This window comes from Artemia franciscana, chromosome 20 (genome assembly GCF_032884065.1).
Source record: "Artemia franciscana chromosome 20, ASM3288406v1, whole genome shotgun sequence".
Lineage (NCBI taxonomy): Eukaryota > Metazoa > Arthropoda > Branchiopoda > Anostraca > Artemiidae > Artemia > Artemia franciscana.
Window position 1 is genome coordinate 384,918 of NC_088882.1, and position 25,965 is coordinate 410,882.

At 33.0% G+C, this 25,965-nt stretch overlaps 2 protein-coding genes across 2 annotated transcripts in view; both read right to left on the reverse strand.

Moving 5' to 3' along the window:
• LOC136040238 (uncharacterized) overlaps positions 1 to 25,965 on the reverse strand; it is a 218,125-nt gene that overhangs the window by 168,823 nt on the left and 23,337 nt on the right. The window contains 1 exon segment of the mRNA XM_065724447.1: positions 6,161 to 6,255. The gene's annotated coding sequence lies outside the window, so the exon portion shown is untranslated.
• Positions 4 to 2,349, reverse strand: LOC136040308 (uncharacterized). The gene has a single exon (XM_065724550.1). The coding sequence runs from the start codon at positions 2,347 to 2,349 to the stop codon at positions 4 to 6; it is 2,346 nt and encodes a 781-aa protein (XP_065580622.1).

The following is a 25,965-nucleotide window of genomic DNA, read 5'->3' on the forward strand; positions in this document are numbered from 1 at the left end:
AATTTATTTTTCAGTTTTGGAGGATTTTTCTTTTATCGACTTGCTAAATCTTATGTTACTTTTTCCTCTATCGTCTGTAATAAGTTTTTTAGCGATCAAAATAACTGTTAATAAGGGATCAGATGACATCAGATCAATTATATCATTATAGTGGGCTAAATGATTCCGCAAACACTTTCCAGTTAATAAAGGAGTTTTTTCACCTGAAAAAAATAAATTGTTTTCAAGATGATTTTCTGATCTAGTTAAAATCGACAAAATATCAAGAACAAGCATTTCTATGACTCCTTGTAACTTTTTATCTCTTTTGTAGGAAGGGAGCTTTTCTGTTAAGTTACCACATAATTCATTTTTTCTTAAAATATTTTTCAGTTCAGACAACTTAAGTTCCAGTAAATTATTATATTTCTCTTCAGTTATATTGTATTCCTTCCTTTGTTTATATTTATTTATAAATAAACTTTTATCATTCAGTTCATTTCGTAATTCTTCAACCCATTTAATATCACTTGTTCCACAGTCGGCTGCATGATAAATCAGATATGCAAATTTTTCTACTTCACTTTTCTTTTCTTCTGGTGTTCTCAACAGAGCACTGCGACAAATTTTCATTGATAGTAGGAAAATTTCCTTACGGTTATGCGAGTCTATTTGAAAAGGAATATTGTTTAGTATTTCCTTAGCATAAGACTTCAGTCCTTCAACATCAGTAAGGTCAATTAGAATTTTGTTCAAATTAACAAATAGGCTCTTCAATAATATAATCGCCCTAGAAGAATCAGTTCTGGTTTTTGTTGATTTCATTTTCGCAAGATTAATAATAATGTCTATTTCATCGAAAAGTCGCTTTTCATGATTCGTCTTGTCAGCTATAGTATACTTTAATTGTTGAACAAGATTTTCGAGCTTTTCATCTTCTATCAGCGTTAAACTTTCTTCAGTCATTTCATTTAATTCCACGTTGCTAAACATTTCAGAAACTTCTTTTAGGTCATTCAGACTTCTACAACTGGAAATTCTATCTAGCAGTTTTTTGATAATTCGCATTTTACTGTTGTGAAGAATATCAGTAATTACATCATAAATTCCTTTAAGATCCTTTTGAATCCCCTCAAAAAAAATTTCATTTGTATTTTCCTCAATCTCCATTCTCTTTGAGAGCGAGTAGGCATGTGACAAGGAATTACGTAAATCTACGATGACTTTTCTAGTGTTTCTTGGTAATGATTGAAGAATAAGCTCACTTGTTGTAGTAGATAACTTAGGAGATTCGAGAGTATTTTTTAAATGTTCACCAGTAACTTGTAAGACCCTAGAAATAATTAATTTCCCTTCCCGTTGTTTAAGATAAACAGATAATGCTAATTTTATAATATCACTGATTTTCTTCAAAGAATGAATATCTCTAATTTGTTGATAATCGCTATACAGTTCTCCGAATTCAGGAGAATTGCTAACGATCTCTGTGACAACTTGCCCTCGCTTTAAGTTTGGGAGTTTAATAAGTTTTTCGATATTAACGGATACTAAATGATCTTTTTCCTCTTTAAGTTTCTCAGCAAAATATTTTAGGTGATTAAGTATTTTATTTCTATTCAGTGTGACATTACAGTACAAATTAATTTCTTGATGTTTTATTTGAGAGGAAATAAAAGAGATTAAACAAAATTCTATTTCTTCCCAAGGCAGTTTATTGTAGGTACATTTCAACTGTCGCTTTAATATATTTATATTTTGTGTAATAAACTTTGCTATAAATAAAAACTTTCCATCTATTTCTTCTCCGTTGCAGTACTCTGTTCTTAACACACTTATATTTTGAAGTAATAACTCAATCCTCTCTCTTATACTATTGAGATTACTCTTCATATTTTTATCTTGTTCAAAAGAGTTAAAGCTAAAACGGAAGTCTATTAACTTGTCCTCAACAAAAATTTTTATCTCATCTGATAATACAACATTCTTAAGTTTTAATTCTTCGTAAGCTTGAGAAAGAATTTCATTAAGTTCCATCAGATGCACAGCAAAGTAATTGCCAGGCCATTTATTAATGAGTGTGTCTAGAAGCTCCACATTACCAGATCGTAAAGCGTAATAGAAGGCATTGTGGCAGGCTTCATCCTCATCACTTGGCAATATCACAGTTTCTCTTGTGCCATAATATAAGTTACTCAGAATTTTACCATTACTGCTAAGTAGATATTTCAGAATGTTTACCCTATTATTTTCACAAGCTAATATAATTAAATTGGTGCCCTCAACAGAGTTGTCAGCATTGATTAGCTCCCTCGTTCTTTTTAGGTCTCCTTGACGAACAGCATCAACTAAACTGTAGTTTTTGTGAAGCATTTTTACTCTAGTCCACGACTTCAGCTGGCAGAATATTCACTTCCATTAATTTTATAAGACTACTGTCCTTGAATTGAATTGTCTTTTTACCTTTAATTTCGCTGATAATAGTTGGGATTATGACCTGTTTCAACCTTATCACTTGGAAATTTTGTGGTTTCTCTTATAAATAGAGAGGAATTATTATGAATTTTACCATTACGCCTAAGTAGGTATTCAAAAATGTCCACCTTATTATGTTCACAAGCTAAAATAACTAAATTCGTCCTCTCAACAGTATTTTTATCATTGATTAGCTCCTTTGTTCTTTCTAGGTCTCCTTTACGAACAGTATCAAATAAACAGTAGTTTTTGCGAAGAATTGTTATTCTAGTCCGTGGCCTCAGCTTTCAGAATATTCACTTCTAATTTAATAAGACTACTGTCCTTGAATTGAATCTTCTTCATACGATTGATTTCGTCTGAAATCCTCTAGAAAGAAAAACCGAGTGCATAATATATAAATACATTGAAAAACTACAATAATTCCAATGTTTTATCATTGCACACATTTAATGCATGCAATTTTGCCTGTGCTAGTAGATTTTATCAAATTATTCAACATTTAAGAAAAGACATGCGCTTCATTGCTGATTTAAAATCAGTAATTGCTCTACCAGCCAAACAAAGTGAATCAGGAGATAGGTATGTGAGAAACACCAACCATTGGTCAGCATGAGAAAAAGATCTTAAAGTTTTAAAATTTAGAATATAGACAAATTATTCAAAATTTTTTAAATCGAAAATTAAACAAAATTTAAACAACTAATGAACATTGAATTTTATCATTTGTCATCATTCTGAATTTCGAATAAGCCATAAATTTGATAGCTGATTTGAATTCGAGAACGGTTATTCAACATTTTCAAACAAATAAAGTTGTAACGTTTATTACCTTTATACCATTAGCTCCAAAAATAAAAGTCAATTTTGATGATATTGCAACAATTAGTAAGGTTTTAACATTTAAAATGTAGACTGATTATTCAGAATTTTCCAAATATGAAATTTATCAATGTTTAAACAACTAGTGAGCAACGAATTCTGTCACTTACAATCATTTTACTTTTCAAATCAGCCATAAATTTAATGGCTAATTTAAAATGGACATGGATTATTCAACATTTTCTAAAAATTACAGTTATAATATATATTAGCTTTAGACCATCAGCTCCAGAAATTAAAGTCAATTTCTATAATATTGCACCAACCAATGAGTAACAGTATTTTGTAAATAAATAAAAAAAAGATTGATCCAATAAAATATTTTCCATTTCAAGGACACCATGGGTACCCCTCATGTCAAAAATGTGCATATCCAATATTCAATGAAAAGCCAAACTCCTAAGCAGAAGTTCTTAAAAAATATTCGATGGGATGCTGAACTAATTAAAAAGGAGCAGTGGAATGCCTAAAATATTTCAAGAATGTTTAAGACTATTAAGTTGAAACTTTTAAACAGAACAGAAAGGTTTAAAATTCAGAAATTTTAGGAGATGTCAAGAGAGATATTAGGATAAATTAACATAAATATTATTTATTTCATTCCATTTATTTCAAGTTGCAGAAATTCCTTTGGAAACTATATTGAGTAAAGTATAATACAATATTAAGATAATCTTATTCTAAGTAAAAAGTTAAATTAGATCTAAGTTAGAAATTAAATTAGAATCTGATGTATTATTTCTTTAGTAAAAAACTGAACACTGTAAAAATAAGTATTATTTTCATCAGTAATAAGGCTTTGGTAATACAAAACGGCCAGATATGGATTTTAAAAATCACTGAAAAATGTATTTTTATTATAAATTGTGGTTAGCAACATATAAAATGTTGGTAAAAACGTCGTATTAATGGGGATGACAGACCAATTTTAAAATTGGCAACATTTGATTTGCTATTTGAAGAACATGATGATGAATTTAGTACATATACGTTAGTGACTCTACTGATCGTTATTACAGTCCATATTGTCTATATATTTAGGGCCTTTCTTAATATTTTTATTTACCTGTCGAATGTCGAACCTGTTCTTATTTGATACTCTTATTTATACGATTTTTGAAACAATTGTATTATAAAGAGTCTTTCGAAGAAGCTCAAAATTCTCCTCGCAAAATATGGTCTTTAATTAATTCTTTTATAAAAAAAGAAAGGAAGTCTAAGTTTCCTGAATTTATTAGTTTAAAAGATGAATCGACTACTAATAAATTGGAGAAAGTGGCTGATATTTTGAATGCTTATATTGCTAAAATAGGAGAGAAAATTGTTTCATCATTAATGAACTACATACAAGAGTTTGGGCCCCAGCCAACTGAAAACCTTCCAAAGTCTAGTGTCATTTGCATTTTATGAAAAACAATATATATCCAAATGAATCAAGAATTGACGAAATTACCTGGACTAAATATCCATTATATGCTAAATATTCAATTCAGTTCCATTTATTCCTTCTCTTTTGATTATATTAATTGTCTGATTTCTTGTTAATGCAACAATTTTGAAAAATGAATCTTTTCTATTTAAAATAATTGTTTATTTTATATTCGATTTTTTTTTGGGGCTCGATTTTATCTTTGACAGTAATTTCTGGTCGGCTGAAGTTTGAATTCTTAAATGACTTCAATTATGATTAGCTTAAGCTTTAAACGGATCCTTAAACTTCCTTTTCAAAATCGATCAAATATAACTGCTTAGGATTGATTTACATATACTTTATTCCCATTTGTTTTCAACATCAAAGATGAAATTGCAAAGATTTTGCAAAAATATTTTTTGCTAATTGTTTATTTTATATTCGATTTGTTTTGGGTTCGAATTTATCTTTGACAGTAATTTCTGGTCGGCTGAAGTTTGAATTCTTAAATGACTTCAATTATGATTAGCTTAAGCTTTAAACGGATACTTAAACTTCCTTTTCAAAATCAATCAAATATAATAGCTTAGGATCGATTTATATATACTTTATTCCCATTTTGTTTCAACATCAAAGATGAAATTGCTAAGATTTTGCTAAATTTTTTTTTCTCTTTTTGTGGCTGTTTTTCAACTTGCTGAAAATCATCCATGTCTTTGCTTTTTAAGTTTGTTCTTGCGATTGATTTTTTTCTCATACTTCATATACTGATTGAAAATTAAATAAATTTTAAAGGCTAGTTTTGTTTTGTTTGCACTTTTTATCCTTCCATCTTTTGAGCGTCAGAAGTGACGCGATAGAAGATTATTGCCAAAATATTTGCTGACCTTTTAGTGTTTTTTTCCTTCTTTATTCTTTTTTCATCTTTAATTGGAAGGATAGCAGCTGCGGTCTTAAATCATAAGTCTGTTTCCAATGTTAAATCTGGTGAATTCAAGTTTTCAAGATGTAAAAAATATCACAGAATTAATATCAAGTTAGTTCTATTTCTATATTTTTATATATTTTATATATAACTTCTATTTTATTGCCTTTGAAATAATATTGTATTACTATTAGATGGATTGCATTGCATTTGCTTCCTTATGTACTAAGTTCTGAAAGCTATAAAATTAGCTGTCTTTAAAGAAAAATATATCCTAAGAGACAGCAAATTCAATTAGATAAACAATTAAATTATTAAGAGAAATCTATTTGATTAAAATGTGACTTAGAGGTAGACTTTCTTACATATTATTACTTAATAACATTATGTTTTTCATATTGTTATGGTTAACCTGCCTGGGAAGCCAGGTTCTCCCACCTCTGGAAGTATCAATACTCTTGGACATTTCACTTGACAGTCACAAAGTTTACCTCTTTGAACTTTCTGAAGCATCCAACAGATTTAAGATTCAACTAGTTCTTCCTTTTTCCTCTTTGTCATGTCTTCAAGAAGCAAATAGATTCACCTAGAAGAATCATGACTTCATAATTTGGGAGTTTTTATCCCTGCAATTCTAAAATTTTGTTTTTAATTGTGACTAAAACATCCATCCGGTAAGCGTTTCACATTTAGCGTAAATTGAAGCTGGAGATTTGGTAACGTAGTTGACTTCTTACCTTAATTTGCATAGGTATCCTTAAACATTACAGACTTGTTTTCCTGTTTTAGCATGAAAATAAACTAGATATCTAACCTCCCTCATCTCTTTAAAGCAATCTAAGAGTTCGATTCTGAATGTCATTTCTGTAACTTCCATAAGACCTATTCTTTAGTAGTTTTTGTATGCGGATTTATCTCCATTCTTAATGAAAGGGAAGCTAAGTTTGTCCAGTCTTTTGGAAAAGAATATGCTATAAAAACCTTTTAACTAAAGCCAATTAAAACTCTCAGTGCCGACTTTGATCAAGTCAGAAAAATACATTAGATAATTTATAGTTTAAAAATATATATCCTGAAATAATTCAAACATGAGATATATGTAGATACTTGAAATTTGTCAGGTCTAGCCTATGATAACGGCTAACTATTTGAATAAATACTATATGTTAAAATACCTACTAAGGTATATCCTTTAATCATACTAATCCTTAAAATGGAGCAAATACATTACTGAAAACTGAAAAATGACAGTTGATGACACTATCCTGCCAAAATTTTGGTTCAGAAAATATTGGTTCAAAATATTGATTCAAAAATACAAAGTAAGGAAGTGTTCACAATGCCAGATAGCCTTAATAAAGGTAAAAGGTTAAAGGTTAAAGGTAAAAGGTTAAAAGTAGAATGTATATACGTTTATACTTATCCACTTTTCTAGGACAAACACAAAAAAATATAGATGTAATTGTTTTTAAACATAGAAGGAAAATTTAGGTATAAAGTAAAGGGAAAAACAATTAAAATCCTAAGTTAAAAACAATTGTTTTTTTTAATTATGTAGTCATTGACAAGACAATAGCCCTGCATCACTAGAAAGTGAAGTGGTTTCTATGTATTAGTTACTTCCTTCTCCGAAAGTAGAAACTTTTGAGGACAAAAAAAGGAGCCCAATAGCGACCAGACTAGGGATAAAATTTTATAGACATACTAAAAAAACAGAAACCAATCATTGGTTACATACTTTGCGCATTTACTATAACGTAGCTACTTTGAATACTTTATAGTAAATGTATTAAAACTCAAAAAAGGGATATTAAAATATCCAAAACTTTAAGTTGTTTTTTTATGACATTTTTTCAAAACATTCCAGATCAAGTTCTGTTTTTGTTTTTAAAAGTTGATGTAACTATTTGAACAGCTGTCATAAAGCCATTGTTTATGTTGAGCTTTTGACAACATAAATCCTGAAATTTTATGTTGAGCTTTTGTGCATCTTTTCGTTCATCTTCTTCTACTACAACCCAATTTTAAATCGTGAGCACTATCTAGTCTTTTGGCCACATATTCTAAACGATTGTCTCAATCGTTTCCTCCACTAAAACGTCTTCTTTCTTTCCTTCTACATTAGGTTTTGACATTTTTATACAAAAATAAGACAGCCCCTACATAGGAAATTAACTCAGAGGAGATTGAATACAATTCTATTTTCTAATGTATAGCATCAATAACACTGACGTTGATCTTAGCATTGAGTGTTCTCTCCAACGTCAGTGTCTGTGGCTGGTTAAGTGCACTTTCATCTGATTAAACCGTGTTGTACACCTCCCTTTCCATAAAAACTGGTGAATATAGCACGTATGACATTGCTCAAATTGGGATAACTCTCTTTTTGCTGCAGTCGATACTTTCAAAAGTTAAGAATTTGTCTTATTAATAATACATAGTGTGGCTGAACCAATAAATCCTTCCTAAAAATGCTTCACTTGCTTATGTCGGAATATGAACATATACAAGATCCCACAGCTCCAATGTTCAAGCATGAAATGAAGGCTCGTTCTCTCAAGACAAGTATGGTAATCCTGATATGGGTTGGCGCTGAAGAAGAATACGTACAAATTAGCTCTGATCAGCTTTGATCAGAGCAACAAGACTATATTGTTATACTGAGATACTTTGTTATACTTTGTATAAGTATACTTTGTTATACTCTTTTATATAAGTATACTTGGTTATATTTTGTGCTTATACTTAAACTTTTACTTATGCTGTTATTCTTATACTTTGTTCTTGCAAAAATAGCTCTTCAGTCTTTTCCTTGTTGCTTCCCCAATATAAGGTGTTTCAAAGTTTCTTTCCGACCTCGGCTTGTTGACGAGAGAAGTGCCTCAAACTTATTGGGAAGGATGGCATAATTTGTCGTTTCATTATGCTCTCACGCTCAATATTCAGAATCATTGATATCTCTTCATATTTCCTACCAAAGTTTGAGCAGAGTCATAGGTATCGTTTTGGGGTGAAAGAGAGAAGGGCAGTTTCCCCCCCAATGAATGGGGGAAAACATATATTTTTAAGTAAGTTTAAAACCATTGCGTTTTTTAAGTTTTATATACGCTCCTTAACTCTTAAATATACTTAAATCTACCCACAACAGACACTCTCTAAAAAAATCCATTTGAAAATGCAATCCAGTGAAGATTATTTGATAGATTTATATTCCACATCTAAAGATTTGTATAAACTAGTCGAGAAATCTGATAATGAAAAGCCAAATTTTACTGGTGGAATATTCATTGAAAATTGTGTATTATATAATTGATTTAGACAAATCTGTGTGTACATAAATGGAACAATGGTGGGCGCTAGTAACAATCTCTCATATTATAAAAGCTACATACAGTTCATGTTGATACCACCAAGGTCATATACGGAATCAAAGGTTTAGCCAAGGGAAATGAATATAAGACATACACTAACACTACAAATACACTTATAGATGTTAAAACTAGTAAATTACATTTAGTTTGGAAAATAAATCATGAGAAATCTCATAATCCCCAATAGCCTATGTTACTTTTGAGTGGAAAAACTGAGAGCTAGTAGGCATAATATCAAACTACTTGTTCCTCATACAATCACCAACTAGCAACTTGTTTCCACAGGTTCACGCATCTGCACTCAATTATTATTTATCAATGGTGAAATTCCTTCAAAACTGGAAGTGGCCTTTGTAAAAATATTAGTGCACTAGGTTCGTGGATAAGTCCCCACACAAACTTGAAATGGTTGGACTTTCCTCTCTTGTATGTAAAGTAAATTAAATCCGACTCTGCAATTAACCTTATATAAATCCCATTCGACGTTGATAAATGTTCACAATGCAGTCCTTATATCAAGACTTACAACCATCTGAAAATGGTATAGACGATACAATGACTGCAAAAACTCAGTCTTTCATTATATTGAACTTGTCTGGAACTCAAATTATACGTATTGTAAGAACGGGGAGTGTATATTTGGAGTGTACCTTAGCATACCCATTAGATGAAAATATTGTGTTCATATTATCAAATCAATTTGAAGCTAGACCTTGCACCATGAGCAAAAATAAAAAATAAGATACTGATATAATCCGCCAATAAACCGGAAACTAACCTTACTTGAAATTTAAGCCCCCTATTCTCTGAATATATTTATACTCAAATATTTTTCTCTAGTCTATTATACACCAAAAAACAGCCTCAATAATTCACTGAAAATTCCAAAAATTAGGTCATTTACAAGAATTGTTTGATATATTCTACCCTTTTTAATCAGCAGCTACTGAGCACTAAAACGAAATGGTGGATAATTTTGGAAATTAATCAAACAGATGTAAAATAATAAAAGAAATTGGTCTTGTTACACAAAAAAAACGTGAAAGCCTGATTATAAGAAGCGTAGTATTAGTGGAGTTTCCCAAGGATCATCATTTGTAACAATTACAAATTTAGGTTTATTGGATCTTCTTACTGACATTATATAAATATCCTTTCAATGTATATAGTTCTACCCATACAATCACGCATCGAGAAGATTAAAACAATAAAAAACTAATTTGGCACCTAAAACGGCGCTTTGTGCCCCATTTCTCAAGGGGTAGGGCTAGCAGACTATCAGAACATCATAGACAGCCATTAAATAGCTCATATAAAAGCTTTTGATCACATCTACATTCTTACTATATGTTCCACGATCTACAACCTCTAGATGGCACTAAAAATGGCACTTTTGATGCCGTGTTTTAAGACAAAATGCTGGGCCTAGTGGGCTACCAGGACTTTTTTAGTGATGACTATTGGCTCATTTGAAAGATGGTGGTCATATCTACGTGATTTTTATCAATTCTATAATCTGTAAGTTTGATATAGCACTAAAATAACCCTTTTGGTGCCACCTCTCAAGTGTAAAAGCTTGGAAGCAAAAACCGGTATCTTTTTAATGAAAATGGTCCAGCAGCCATTTCTGGAGGTTTATATGAACACTTATTGTATGTTCCTTCCCCAAGACCCCGTAATTAGTTATAAAATTATGGTCCTGCAGAAAATAACAGACTAAATTACATTAACAGAGTCGTGGTCCAGTTAATAAGGAGTTAAACTTAAATCACAATGTCAAACGTTCTATTTTTATTTAGGTATTTGTTTTTCAATCTGGATTTTTCCCCTTCTACATGATTATTTTTTCAGATAATTCACTATTTTCATGAAAATGATGCAATTATTTTTTTAACTTGCAAAGTATTTTGGTTCGAAAGGGAATAGAAGTCATACAGTTGATTGTTTACAACTGTATTTTTAGTATATCACTAAATAAAAACATTAACCAGTGGTGTAATATTTCAAAATCGTAGGAGGGGGGAAGGTTAGAGCTAATTATCCCAAATCAAGTCAAAATAACAGTGAAATATGAAAACTTAGCCAAATAGTAACAAAAAGGGAAAAGGTGTACTAAAGAGATCTGACACGTTTCGTCGGATACTTGAGTTTTTAAGGTTTTTCTGAGTTTTGACGAGATTGTTGTAGACATTAAATTTTAATTCGTGAGATAAATTGGAGTCTTGGGAGGCAAACTGAGGTCTGGAGCTACAGTTGCCTAATGTCCAATCTGTCCATACTTAAGTTATTCTGTCCAACGAAATATTATGCCCCTGACCCCAATCTCTTGCCACTTAGGGGCTGGATAAGTGTATGCATCTAATATTGGAACCACTCAACGTTGTATATTAAAAGAAGGTTTATTTATTGTTAGTTTTGCTTATTTAAATTATTAACTTATTTTTCTATTCAATGGACAGGATAAAATAATTTGTAATGTATAGCATATACAGAAATTTTAGTGCTAAAACCTATTTGCATTTTTTTCTGTAATAATTTTAGTTGTCAGGTTACATTCCAACTTCTTTTCTTTATTGCTATTCAACAACTGTATATTTTAAGTCTTTTGGTGTTTAGAAGGTTAGGGAGACTAGTGAAATAATTTGGAGATACAAAAAATTTTGCTAATGTTTTTGAAAACCTCGTAAGCCATTCTAAGACAAATAGTTACTTTTAGAACACCAGAGGAATCAATGCACTATAAGAAACTTAGATATAATTTCTCATTGTCCAGTTCAGTTTTAATATTGAAGAGCGCATATTTTCTTGCCCTTTTTCCATGGTATTTAACTTATTTAAAACGTTAAACTCAAACCAAAGCTGATTCTAATTTTGAAACAATTAGCTAGTACCATACTACATTCTTTTTATCAGGGTCTAAAAATCTATTGTTTAGCAGAGTATGGCTAATAATTTTTACGTTTCAAACCTGATATTTTGCAGGAATACTCAGCTAGTTTCAAATTAATGTGGTTCGTATTTCTGATAGTATAAGAGCATTATGGAAATAAGAAATAATTTCATGAAACCTTATGATGGACACGGAGATTATGCTTAGGATTTGAAAACCTTGAAAATCTAATCTAGAATAATAGTTATACCTAGAATATCAAGGAAATCCATTTGTGATACCATATCTTAGAAGCAAGGCCGTATCCAGGGGGTTTGAGCACCTCCCTCCCCGTTGAAATGTTTGTCCAAATTATAAAAGCGTGATAAAGATGAATGTAAACAATTTCTTATGAGTTTTTTAAGAAAAAATTATAATCCCAGGAAAAATCCCAGTAATTTCTTACTTAAAAATTAATTTTTATTACACAGTTCATTTTAATACAGAAAGACTTGAGAGCTAGATTGTCTGTTTGAGAGGGAAAGGCTTCATAACTTTTTCAGAGTTCTTCAAAAATGATTATATTCATGTCCAAAGGATATTTTAACCCTTTAGAGCACAACTAAAGTAGTCATACAATAATAGTAATTTGGATATTATATCAGTTAGCCAAGCATAAAATAGAAACTGGTTTAGAAAGTAAACACGTAGCCTTACAACAGCATGTTAAGCTATAACGCTTCTCATAGTCTTGCACGAGCTGAGATATCAGTAACTTTCAATTTACAATTAAAATTATCTTAAAAATGCAGGAAGAAAAATAAGTATTTTCTTTAAATTTGTTATGTCATTAAGCGGCATACAAAGATAATGGACTGATTTGTCAGGTAACATCTTGGTTTTACCTGGTAATACTCGAAAAAGACTAGCTCACTTCAATTTATCTGCCAAGTAAAGTAAATAAAGCGTCCTTTTCAGATCTAAAATGACAGCAAATCATTTGATAGAGCTTATTGTGCAGATGTGATGCCAAATTAAACAAAAAGGAAATTAAACAACAATCCAAAAACATATTATTTTCATACTGTAAATAATGTCCTAAAATGGTTTTCTTTTACTATACCGAAACTCCAATATGTTTTGTGTTTTCAGTAAAGCTCTAGTTTTATGTAATGCAAAGATTATAGGAGAATATGAAAGAAGGAAACGAGTTCAGAAAAAGGATTTATTAGTATTGTAGTGTTAAGGTCAATCTCCGACGTTTGAAGCCAATGCTGTTTTCCTATAGCAGTGAAATGCGTATCAAACAGTTCGTGGGAACGAACTGTAGTAAGGAGCGACCCGGCTCAATAGTAACCAAAACTCTAAAAAATGGAATTTTGATACCAATAGCTATATCAAAAGAATCGCACTTTAATGCTGGTTTTAAATATATAAGTTTCATCAAGTTTAGTCTTACCCATCAAAAGTTACGAGCCTGAGAAAATTTGCGTTATTTTAGAAAATAGGGGGAAAAACCCCCTAAAAGTCATAGAATCTTAACGAAAATCACACCCTCCTATCTACAAAAATGTGGAATTTTGCATTTTTTGCCAGAAGGCAGATCACGGATGCGTGTTTATTTGTTTTTTTGTTTTTTTTTGTTTTTTTTCCCCAGGGGTGATCGTATCGACCCAGTTGTCCTAGAATGTTGCAAGAGAGCTCATTCTAACGGAAATGAAAAGTTCTAGTGCCCTTTTTAAGTGACCAAAAAAATTGGAGGGCACCTAGGCCCCCTCCCACGCTAATTATTTTCCCAAAGTCAACAGATCAAAATTCTGAGATAGCCATTTTATTCAGCGTAGTCGAAAAACCTTATAACTATGTCTTTGGGGACGACTTACTCCCCCACGGTCCCCGTGGGAGGGGCAATAAGTTACAAACTTTGACCTGTGCTTACATATAGTAATGGTAATTGGGAAGTATACAGGCGTTTTCAGGAGGATTTTTTTGGTTGGGGGGAGGGGTTGAGAACAGGGGGATATGCTGGGGGAACTTTCCATCGAGAATTTGTCATGGGAAAAGAAAACTTCCATGAAGGGAGAGCAGGATTTACTAGCATTATTTAAAAAAAAAAATTAAAAAATAAATGTGAAAAAGCTTTTTCACCTGGAAGTAAGGAACAGCAATAAAACTTAAAACAAACAGAAATTATTACCCATATAAGGGGCTCACCTCCTTATGATACCTAGCTCTTTACGCTAAAGTATTTTTAGTAATTTCAACTATTTATTCTACGGCTTTTGTGATTCAGGGGTCATTCTTAATGAATTGGGATAAAATTTAAGCTTTAGTGTAAAGAGCGAGGTACTGACGATGGGGTGAATCCCCTCATACATGTAATAAAAACATGAGAATACAAAAGTTCTTGACGTAAGCTAATTTATAAGTTACGTAAATCTTTTACCAATAAAAAGATTCGTAAAAAATTAAAAGTTCTAGTTGCCTTTTTAATTAAACAAAAAATCGGAGGGCAACTAGGCTTCGCCCCCGCTCTTTTTTTATCAAAATCATTCGATCAAAATTATGAGAAAGCCATTTAGCCCCCACCCCAAAAAAAATATGCAAAATTTCGTTTTGATTATTCCTCTGCGGAGAGCCAAAATCAAAACATGCATTGATTCAAAAACGTTCAGAAATTAAATAAAAAAAACGAGTTTTTTTAACTGAAAGTAAGGAGCGACATTAAAACTTAAAACGCACAGAAATTACTTCGTATATGAAAGAGGCTGCTTCCTCATCAACGCCCCGCTCTTTACGCTAAAGTTTTTTACTGTTTTAAAAAGAAGAATTGAGAGAAAGAGTCAAACTTTAGCGTAAAGAGCGGGGCGTTGATGAGGAAGCAGCCTCTTTCATATACGAAGTAATTTCTGTGCGTTTTAAGTTTTAATGTCGCTCCTTACTTTCAGTTAAAAAAACTCGTTTTTTTTATTTAATTAACAACAGACACGAGCAGATTCTTTGATGAAAAAATTCCTGTGGCTTCATTGAAAGCTTTAACATGAATAGGCCGAGCAAATTTGCATTTTTTTTTCTTTAGAGCTTCATAAGAAATTAATTAGTGGGGACACCTCTAATTTTTAAAAGTAGTAATAAAATTATTTTAGAAGACGTAGAGAATTGTAAAGGAGCCTCTCGATTTGCCACGAGGTTTCGAAATTTTTGGCCGTGAATTTTTTTTTTTTTTTTATTATCATCAGTTTCCTTTAAAATTTGCCATTTAAGATATTCTTCCTTTCTTATTTAAAAGGGTTGTGTTAATCATACAGCCTTGATTTTTGTGTCGTTTTGTAGATATTATATCGATAAATCATCCCAAAGATTCTCAAGTTTGTATTTATGTGGGATGATTTCTAGCAATAATTCTTAGTATTCAAGATTTCCTCCTTTCTCATTGGCCTAACCACTCCTTGAGGGGTTTGCCCGAATATCATTAAGAATGTTGACATCTCCTTAGCATAAGGACCAGATTTAAAAGGAAGTTGAAAATACGTATAACTGGCAACAACACCTTGAGGCAATATCATTTTTAACACCATGCGAATTGGCATTTTTTAGGTTACAAAGCTGTTACAAAGCAGATAACATTATTGGCCTTTAAAAGTAAAGAAACACTGATTTTAGGCCTATAAAATGTATGAATATTATTTTTAAAAAGAACATTATTCTTAAAAACACATCATTTTAAATATTATTGGCCTTTAAAAGTAAAGAAACACCGATTGTAGACCTATAAAATGTATGAACCTTATTTTTAAAAAGAAAATTATTCTTTAAAACACATCATTTATTATTGGCCTTTAAAAGTAAAGAAACACCGATTGTAGACCTATAAAATGTATGAACGTTATTTTTAAAAAGAACAATAACCTTAAAGACACATTATTTTAAATATTATTGGCCTTTAAAAGTAAAGAAACACTGATTTTAGGCCTATAAAATGTATGAACATTATTTTAAAAAAGAATATTATTCTTAAAAAGAATATTGTTCTTAAAAACACATTATTTTAAACATTATTGGCCTTTAAAAGTAAAAAAACATCGATTGTAGCCCTTTAAAATGTACGAACGTTATTTTTAAAAAGAACAATAACCTTAAAGACACATTATTTTAAATATTATTGGCCTTTAAAAGTAAAGAAACACTGATTTTAGGCCTATAAAATGAATGAACATTATTTTAAAAAAGAATATTATTCTTAAAAAGAATATTGTTCTTAAAAACACATTATTTTAAACATTATTGGCCTTTAAAAGTAAAAAAACATCGATTGTAGCCCTTTAAAATGTACGAATATTATTTTTAAAAAGAACGTTATTCTTTAAAACACATTATTTTTAAACATTATTGGCCTTAAAAGTAAAGAAACATCGATTGTAGGCCTGTGAAATATACGAACATTATTTTTTTAAATCTAAAGTTGTAGCATATTCGTCTATTTTAGTTCCATGGGATCTCATTTCATTCCTAATAGTGCCGTATCTTAGAATATTTTGGTTTTTCCCCATCATCTCATACAGTTTATGATTTATAGGCTCGTTCATAAATGATTGATTGCCCCGGTTTGGAACCGGGGTAATCATATACTCTCCTTAACGGAGTAATGCATATACTATTAAATTAATGTCATTTAAAGTAATATGTTCGTGAAGGTACATAATAAACATTGGGCATCCTTGCCCTGGGGTCATAAATACAGGTAAGGGAGGAAGGAAACCCCTAGGGGTATTTAATGAATTTTTTAAACTACTTATATTTATATACTATTCGTCAAAAACAAGAGCTAAGAGCTCATATCACACTTGTGATGAGGTCAAGAGGAGCCAAGAGCTCATATGATATGACCTGTAGTAACATTCTAAGAATCAATAGATTGCATTAAAATCCCGACCGGCTTAATGCCGGTCAGGATTTAAAATAAGAGCTCTGAGTCACGAGGTCCTTCTAAATATCAAAATTCATTAAGATCTGATCATCCACTCGTAAGTTAAAAATACCTCAATTTTTCTAATTTTTCCTTTCCCTTCAGCCCCCCAGATGGTCAAATCAGGGAAAACGACTGTAACGAGTCAATTAGTGCAGCTCCCTGACATGCCTACCAATTTTCATCATCCTAGCACGTCCAGAAGCATTAAACTCACCAAAGCACTGAACCACACCACCTAACTCCCCCAAAGAAAGCGGATCCAGTCCGGTTACGTCAATTACGTATCTACTGCGTTTATTAGCGTTTTCTTCCGGTTTCCCCCTCCAACTCCCCCCCAATGTCAACAGATCTGGTCGGGATTTGAAAGAAGAGTTCTGAGACATGAGTTTCTCCTAATTATTAAATTTTATTCAGATCCGGTCACCCATTCTTAAGTTAAAAACACCTCAATTTTTCTAATTTTTCTAATGTTTCCAAATCAACAACTTCCAGCTCCCCCAGAGAGAACGGATCCGTACCAATAATGCCAATCTCGTATCTATAGCTTGTGCTTATTCTTCCAATCAAGTTTCATCTCGATCTCTCCGCTCTATGCGTTTTTTAAGATTTCCGGTTTCCAAGGTTTCTGTTTTTCCCTCCAGCCCTCTATGTCCTTGGATCCAATTCTAATTGAAAATAGATTATCTGAGACATAAGATTCTTCTACATATTAAGTTTCATTAAGATCCGATTACCCATTCGTAAGATACCTCGATTTTCACGTTTTCCAAGAATTCCAGTTTCCCCCTCCAGCTCCCTTCAATGTCATCGGATCTGGTCGGGATTCAAAATGACAGTTTTAAAGCACAAGGTCCTTTTAGATATCAAATTTCATTAAGAACTGAACACCCGTTCGCAAGTTACAAATACCTCATTTTTTCAAATTTTACCGAATTCCCCCCCCCCCTCAACTCCACCAAAGAGAGTGGATCGGAGCCGGTTATGTCAGTCACCTATCTTGGACTTGTGCTTATTATTTCCACCAAGTTTCATCCTGATCTCTCCGCTTTAAGCGTTTTCCAATATTTCCTGCCCCCCCCCAAATGACACTGGATCTGGTAGGGATTTAAAATGAGAGATCTGGGTTTCAATATCCTTCTAAATATGAAATTTCATTAAGGTACGATCACTCTTTAATAAGTTAAAATACCTAATTTTGTATATTTTTATAGAATTAACCCCCCCTCAACTCCCCCAAAGAGAGCAGATCCGTTCCAGCCATATCAATCCCATTTCTAGGACTTGTACTTATTTTTACCACCAAGTTTCATCCCGACCCCTATACTCCAAGCGTTTTCCAAGATTTTAGGTCTACCCCCCCCCCCAACATTCTCTTCACCAGATCCGGTCGAGATTTAAAATAAAAGCTCCGAGACATGATATCCTTCCAAATACCAAATTTCAATAAGATCCAATCTCTCCTTCGCAAGTTGAAAATACCTATTTTTTTTAATTTTTCAGAATTAACCCTCCTCCTCCCAACTCCCCCGGAAAGAGCAGATCCGTTCCAGTTACGTCAATCTCATATCTAGGACTTACGATTATTTTTATCACCAATTTTAATTCCGATCCCCCCACTCTAAGCTTTTTCCATGATTTTAGGTTTCACCTTCCATCTTCCCCCAATGTCACCGGATCCGGTCAGAATTTAAAATAAGAGCTATGAGACACGATATCCTTCCAAACATCAAATTTCATTGATATCTGATGACTCTTTCCTAAGTTAAAAATACCTCATTTTTTCTAATTTTTCACAGTTAACCCTCCCCCCCCAACTCCCCAGAAGAGAGTGAATCCAGTCCGGTTACGTCAATCACGTATCTGCGATATTTGATTATTCTACCAACCAAGTTTCATCCCAATCTCTTCACTCAATTCATTTTCCAAGATTTTCGGTTTCCCCCTCCACCTCCGCCTACTCTCACCGGATCTGGTTGGGATTTGTAATGAGAGTGCTGATTACCCGTCCATAAATTACAAATACCTCGTTTTTTAATTTTACCGGATACCCCCCCCCCCCCCCCAACTCTCCCAAAGAGTGCGGATCCGGTCCAGTTATGTCAGTCACGTTTCTTGGATGTGTGCTTATTCTTGCCACCAAACTTCATCCAGACCTCTCCACTCTGAGCGTTTTCTAAGATTACTGATACCCCCCCCCCACAACTCTCCCCAATGAAACTGGATTCAGCCAGATCTAAAATAAAAGATCTGGGTTGCGAGATCCTTCTAGATATGAGATTTCATTAAGATTCGATCACTCCTTCGTAACTTAAAAACACCTCATTTTTTCGAATTAACCGTCACTCCACTCCCCCCCACAGACGGTCGAATCGGATAAATAACTATTTCTAATTCAATCTTGTCTGGTACTGATTTTTCTCATTTTTCAGGATTAACCCTCCCCCGAACTTCTCCAAAGAGAGCGGACCCGTTCCGAATATGTCAATCACTTTGTTTTCAAATTAACCTTCTCCCCACTCCCCCCAGATGATCGAATTGGGGAAACGACTATTTCTAATTTAATCTAGTCTGGTCCCTGATACGCCTGCCAAATCTCATCGTCCTAGCTTATCTGGAAGTGCCTAAACTAGTAAAACAGGGAAAGACAGACAGACAGACCGACAGAATTTATGATCACTATATGGCACTTCGTAAATACAAAGTGCCACAAAAACTTTTTAATACCACAGAAATTTACGAAACTTTTTCTAAGACCTTTTAAGCCTTGAAAGTAAGAGATAAATTAGGGTCTAACTTGGTGTCTTCAAGTATCGCCCCGATTTACGAACAATTAGCTACAACTGAAGCCCAGCTGGAGAAAATAAAAAGTCATCTGCTGGAAAATATAACCAATCAAACAGTTAGTGGTAACGAACTGTAGTAATAAGCGACCGGGCTCAATAGTAACCGAAACTCTATAAAATGAAATTTTGATACCAATAGTTACATCAAAAGGATTGCATTTTAATGCTGATTTTAAATATAGAAGTTTCATCAAGACCAGTTATACCCATCGAAAGTTACGAGTCTGAGAAAATTTGCCTCATTTTAGAAAATAGAGGAAAACACCCCCTAAAAATCATAGAATCTTAACGTAGAACCTTATTGTTACTTTATTGTTCCCGTTACCTTATTGTAGAAGTTTCAAGCTCCTATCTACAAATATGTGGAATTTCGCATTTTTTGCCAGAAGACAGATCAGGGATGCGTGTTTATTTGTTTTTTTTGTTTTATTTTTTTCCCAGGGGTGATCTTATCGAGTGAGTGGTCCTAGAATGTCGCACAAAGGCTCATTCTAACGGTAATTAAAAGTTATAGTGCCCTTTTTAAGTGACCAAAAAAATTGGAGGGCACCTAGGCCATGTTGGCACCAGGGCACCTATTTCCATCGAGAAACTTCTCATGGGGGAAGAGAATTTCAATGAAGGGGACGCAGGATTTCCTAGCATTATTTGAAAAACAACGAAAAAATAAATATGAAAAGTTTTTTTCTACTGAAAGTAAGGAGCAGCATTAAAACTTAAAACGAACAAAAATTATTACGCATACGAGGGGTTTACCTTCTCGTTATACCTCACTCTTTACGCTAAAGTATTCTTAGTAAATTCAACTATTTATTCTACGGTCTTTGTGATTCAGAGGTCATTCTTAAGGAATTGGGACAAAATCTAAGCTTTAGTGTAAAGAGCGAGGTATCGACGAGGGTTTAACCCCCTAATATACGCAATAATAATATACTAATATAGAAGTTCGTTACGTAAGTTAATTCGTAAGTTACGTATATCTTTTACCAATGAAGACGTTTGTAAAAAAATAAAAGTTCTAATTGCTTTTTTAAGCAATCAAAAACTTGGAGGGCAGCTAGACCTCCTGTCTCAGTCCTTTTTCTCAAAATCTTCCGATTAATTGCAATTAATTAATATGCAAATTTCGTTTTAATTATTTATGTGCGGAGAGCCAAGATCAAAACATGCATTAATACAAAAACGTCCAGAAATTAAATAAAAAAAAGTTTTTTTAAATGAAAGTAAGGAGCAACATTAAAACTTAAAACGAACAGAAATTACTCCGTATATGAAAGGAGCTTTTCCTCTTCAACGCCCCGCTCCTTACGCTAAAGTTTCTTACTGTTTTAAAATAGAGTTAAAAGAAAGATTCAAACTTTAGCGTAAAGAGCGGGGCGTTGAGGAGGAAAAGCCCCTTTCATATACGGAGTAATTTCTGTTTGTTTTAAGTTTTAATGCTGCTCCTTACTTTCATTTACTTTCAGTTAATGAAAAGTTCAATGACCCAAATTCATTGAACAAGGAAGGTACTGAACTGATAATCAGCCAGGCTTATGATTCAATCACGCTCGAGTTTAATCCACAGTTTGCAAAAATTCAGCAGGCTCTACTAGGTAGTCTGAGATTTCATATTGAAAATTTGGAGGAGAGAATTGGTCGAATAGACAAAAAGCTTGATAATTATGATCAAAAGTCCTTGCTTGATAGCCTTGTATTTAATGGGGTAAAGTAGGTTCCTGGTGTAGACACTCATATGACAATATCTAACATTATAAATAGCAAAATGTCTGTGCTGGGCCCTTTACTTTATTTATTTTACGTGAACATGATGCGCGTTAATCTAAAGGATACATATATTACTAACATTACTGCTAACAAAATTTCCAAAATCCGCAGATAATTTGATTACAAAAGCTCTTATTACTCTCAAAAGATTAGAAATGTTTACAAGTGTAAGTTTGCTGAGTGTGAATGTAAAGAAAATTTTTTACTGACATTCTGTAGAGTGGGTGATTCTGTTGATGTAAGTAGTAAAGTTCTATTTGGTGAAAAGCCTATTTTGCAAGTTATATCACTGCGGTACCTCGGTTTCCATAATGCTTCTAATCTATCGTAGAAGCATCATAGCGACATTATCTCCACCAAAGTTGCACGTGGAGTTGGCATCCTCAAAAGATTGAAGCATATTCTGCCGGAAAGTATTCTTCGCACGACATATTTTGCAATAATCTACCCATATATCATACGGATATTTAGTCTGAAGAAGCAATTTTTATGTTAATTACAAGCTAAAAGGCTTTCTCATAGTTTTGATAGGACGATTTCGCTAAAAAAAAGGGGGTGGGAGAGGAGGCCTAGTTTCCTCCCAATTTTTGGTTACTTAGAAAGACAACTAGATTTGTTTTATTTTTTTTTACAAACTTTTTTGTTAGTCACTAACATACGTACCTTACGAATTAACTGATGTAACGAACATATATATTTGTGTATTTTTATTATGTATATGAGGGGGTTTGCCCCCTCGTCAATACCTCGTTCTTTACACTAAAGCTTGAATTTTGTCCCAAATCTTTCAGAATGACCCTTGAATCACAAAGGCCGTAGAATAACTAGTTAGAGTTACTAAAAAATACTTTAGCGTAAAGAGCAAGGTATTGTGGAAGAGACGAACCCCCTTATATAAGTAATATTTTATGTTCGTTTTTAAGTTTTAATGTTGATCATTACTTCCAGTTGAAAAAAAAATTCTTATTGTCTTTTTTCAAATGATGATAGAAAATCCTCCGACCCCTTCATGGAAATTCTCTTCCCTTATGAAAAATTTCTCTATGGAAAGATCATCCCACGTAACCTGATCCCCCACCCACCCCCCCGACCCACCCTAACCCCAACACAAGAAAGTCCCCCTGAAAACGTCTGTACACTTCATAATTAACAACTACTATGTGTAAACAATGGTCAAAGCTAATAAGTTACCACCCCTCTCCCGGGAACTGTGGTGGGTTTAGTCATCCCTAAAGACATAGTTATTAGGTCTTTGACTAAGTTAAACAGAATGGCTATCTCAAAATTTTGATCCGGTGACCTTGGAGAAAAATGTGCGTTGGAAGGGGGCCTCGGTGCCCTCCAATTTTTTGGGCACTTAAAAAAGACACTAGAACTTTTAATATACATTGGAATGAACCCTCTTGTGAAATACTAGGACAACTAGGTCGATACGATCACCCCTGAGGAAAAAAAACAACAACAAAACAACAAAATACGCACCTGTTTTCTGTCTTCTGGCAAAAATAAAAAAAATTCCACCTTATTTATGATAGGGGCTCGAAATTTCTACAGTAGGGCTCTCGGATACGCTGACTCTGATGGTGGGATTTTGTTAAGATTCTGTGACTTTTAGAGGGTATTTCCACCTATTTTATAAAATAAGGCACAGTTTCTCAGGCTCGTAACTTTTGACCGGTAAGACTAAACTTGATGAAAAATATATATTTAAAATCAACATTAAAATGCAGTTCTTTTGATGTAACTATTTGTACCAAAACTTTGGTTTTTAGAGTTTTGGTTACTATTGAGCCTGGTCGCTCCTAACTACAGTTTGTTACCACGAACTGTTTGAAAATGTAACTTGTAAATGAATAAAAGTAATATATTCTACTATAACGTTGAGATAGAACTTACCAATGTCTCAGGTTTTCCTGTCCCTTATTTGTTCTTGTTTTTTTTTCTGCCCATTGTGAAAATTCAAATGCTAAACTGTTATCTGACTTGTAACCAACCAAATTCCAATGGTCAGCTGTTACCAATTAGACATGTGAAAAATTTAAATTTCCTTTAAATCCGGTCGTAATATCTTAAGGAAGTCAACAGAGTTTAAATATTGGGGTACAACCCTTAAGAGAGCAATTAAGCCAATGAGAAAGGAGGAAATCTCGGTAAGTATTTCATTGCTATCTTAATAGAATTAGCTTTCAACCTAGGAGATTGACCTTAAGAGAGTGTATGGATTTAAATACAAGCAAACAAGTCTAATGGCTAGTTTTTGACTAGTAAAGAAAAAATGAATTAGATTTGCGGTCTAAAAGTTTATACTTTTTGGTAGGTCATATCACATCGAAATTTATTTTTATGGTAATAGACAATATTTTTACAATCCAGTATCTGCAAAACCTTTTTGGATTGTATTAGATTACATTAGAGAATAGACGAGTTTATAAAACTCTGCGTTGGAGCATAGGGAATATAAGGACACATTGCCTTAACATTTAAGGGGCATACTTTCGCATTCTATTGTGAAATAGGGGGTATACTGAAATAGTCTATTGAGAGATGGGGGGACATACGAACGCACTCCTTTAAGATATGGAGGGGGGTACATATGCAATCCAATTCTAGATATGTTGGCGTACTGCGACATTTTATAGGAAGGTTCCTCATGATATTGCATAGGAAGATCAAAAATTTTCCACGAAAGTACAATGAGATATATGAGTTCTCACAATATTTCATTGGAGCATAGGAAAGTTTTTGCAACATTGTAAAGAACAATATGGGCCGTCCTGCGATGTTTGTCACTCCCCACATCACTTTTTTGGCTTTACGAAGATTCCAACATCAAGCAATGTTTTTCACAAGGCCTAATTTTATTAATCCCAATCAAAATCTTTTTTCTTTATATTCCTCCTAAATCAATATTTTCACTTTATGTATACCCCAACACAATGTAGTACTGTTAAAAATTCTAATTAATCCCGTTACCTGTTTAAAATGCTTTATTATTGATTACTTAGAGAGTTGGGGGTTCAATAAGTATATTTAATGATAAAAAATCATTAGGACTAGAACAGGATGTTAATAATTATTGCCTTAAAATAATACCGGACATTCAAAAACTAAAACACTAAAATTGAAAATAAGAAAAATTCAAAACGCCCAATAAAAACAATGAAACATCTACTTTCTAAAAAGACCATTTTGGCCCCTCTCCAGCCTATCAGCTGGCCGATTTCCGGGGCACTCCTGAAGAGGATGGTCGAAGACCGAGCTCCCTGGTGCAGTCAGCCACAGGGTTGGGCCTGAGAAGCAGTTTTACAATGATTTGGACCCTCAGCAGCGGGACTCTCAGTAAAGGGGTTAAAAGGGGCATTTAAAAAAAATAACTGTTTCATTCCTTATGATTTAGTGTGTTAAACCTTTTTACTCAATGTTTAGAATTTTTTCCATTTTAGAGTTTATTTTTGTGTTGCTTTTTTCATTTTAGTGTTTCATTTTTTCCATTTTCTGTTATTTATTTATTTATTTTCTTTATTTCCCTAAAAAATGAGGAGTAGGCAACAATATAAATATAAAGAAAAGACAAATGATAACGCTTACAATAAAAAAATATTAAATATTGCTCAAACACTTAAAAAGAGAAAAAAAGATACAAAGACACTCGCTAAATAATTTAACATCATCACGAGCCTAAACTCTTACTAAGAAATGGAAATAAATTATGGCCTAAAAGGATCCTTCACTTTAAGCTTTAAAACAATTTCAGTCTTACTAAAAGAAAGGGGGAAACCAAGTAAAAATTTGCAGAATTCAAAATATGAAACTATAATGGGAGAAAGATCAGAAGGTCTGAACTTACGGAAGACTAGGGACGGGAACAATACGCGAGGCAGAGCAATAGTGCTAAACATACAACCAAGGATGTCCCGACGGTAAAGACCCCGAAAACGAATTAAAAGACCAAATGCCCTACGTAGTTTCATCTGAACATGCTGAACTAGGACTGGTGTAAAAAAAAATTTCGAAGCAGAGTAAGTTAATCCCAAATAAGCGACTATTGGTGATGACTGGAAAATAACACTTTGCCGCAATCGAGAGTCACCCTGCATTGATCCTCTAAACAATTTACAAAAAAATGTCATTTTTCAAAACTGATAGAAAGGCCCCGAACCTTCTAAACAATTAAATATTAAAATTAGAAACAAGACCAGACTTGGACCGGCTTAGAAGGATAATGTCGTCAGTATATGCAATGTAAGACTGATTTCGAGATAAGGAAACAAAAGAGCAGGAAAGAGAATTATTAGCAATAGCTAAATATGAATTGAATATATAAGGAGAAATAATTCCTCCTTGTCTAATTCCTCTACCTACTTGAATTAGTTCGGACAGAGGAAAAACCGAGCTCGGACAAATACGGATGTTTAATCCAGAATACAAAGAGTGAAGGACTCGAATCCAGTATGGATTAAAGCGAGGAGTGCAGATG

Coding starts and splice junctions, on each gene's coding strand:
- LOC136040308 (XM_065724550.1), bottom strand. CDS start 2,349: ATGCTTCACAAAAACTACAGTTTAGTTGATGCTGTTCGTCAAGGAGAC.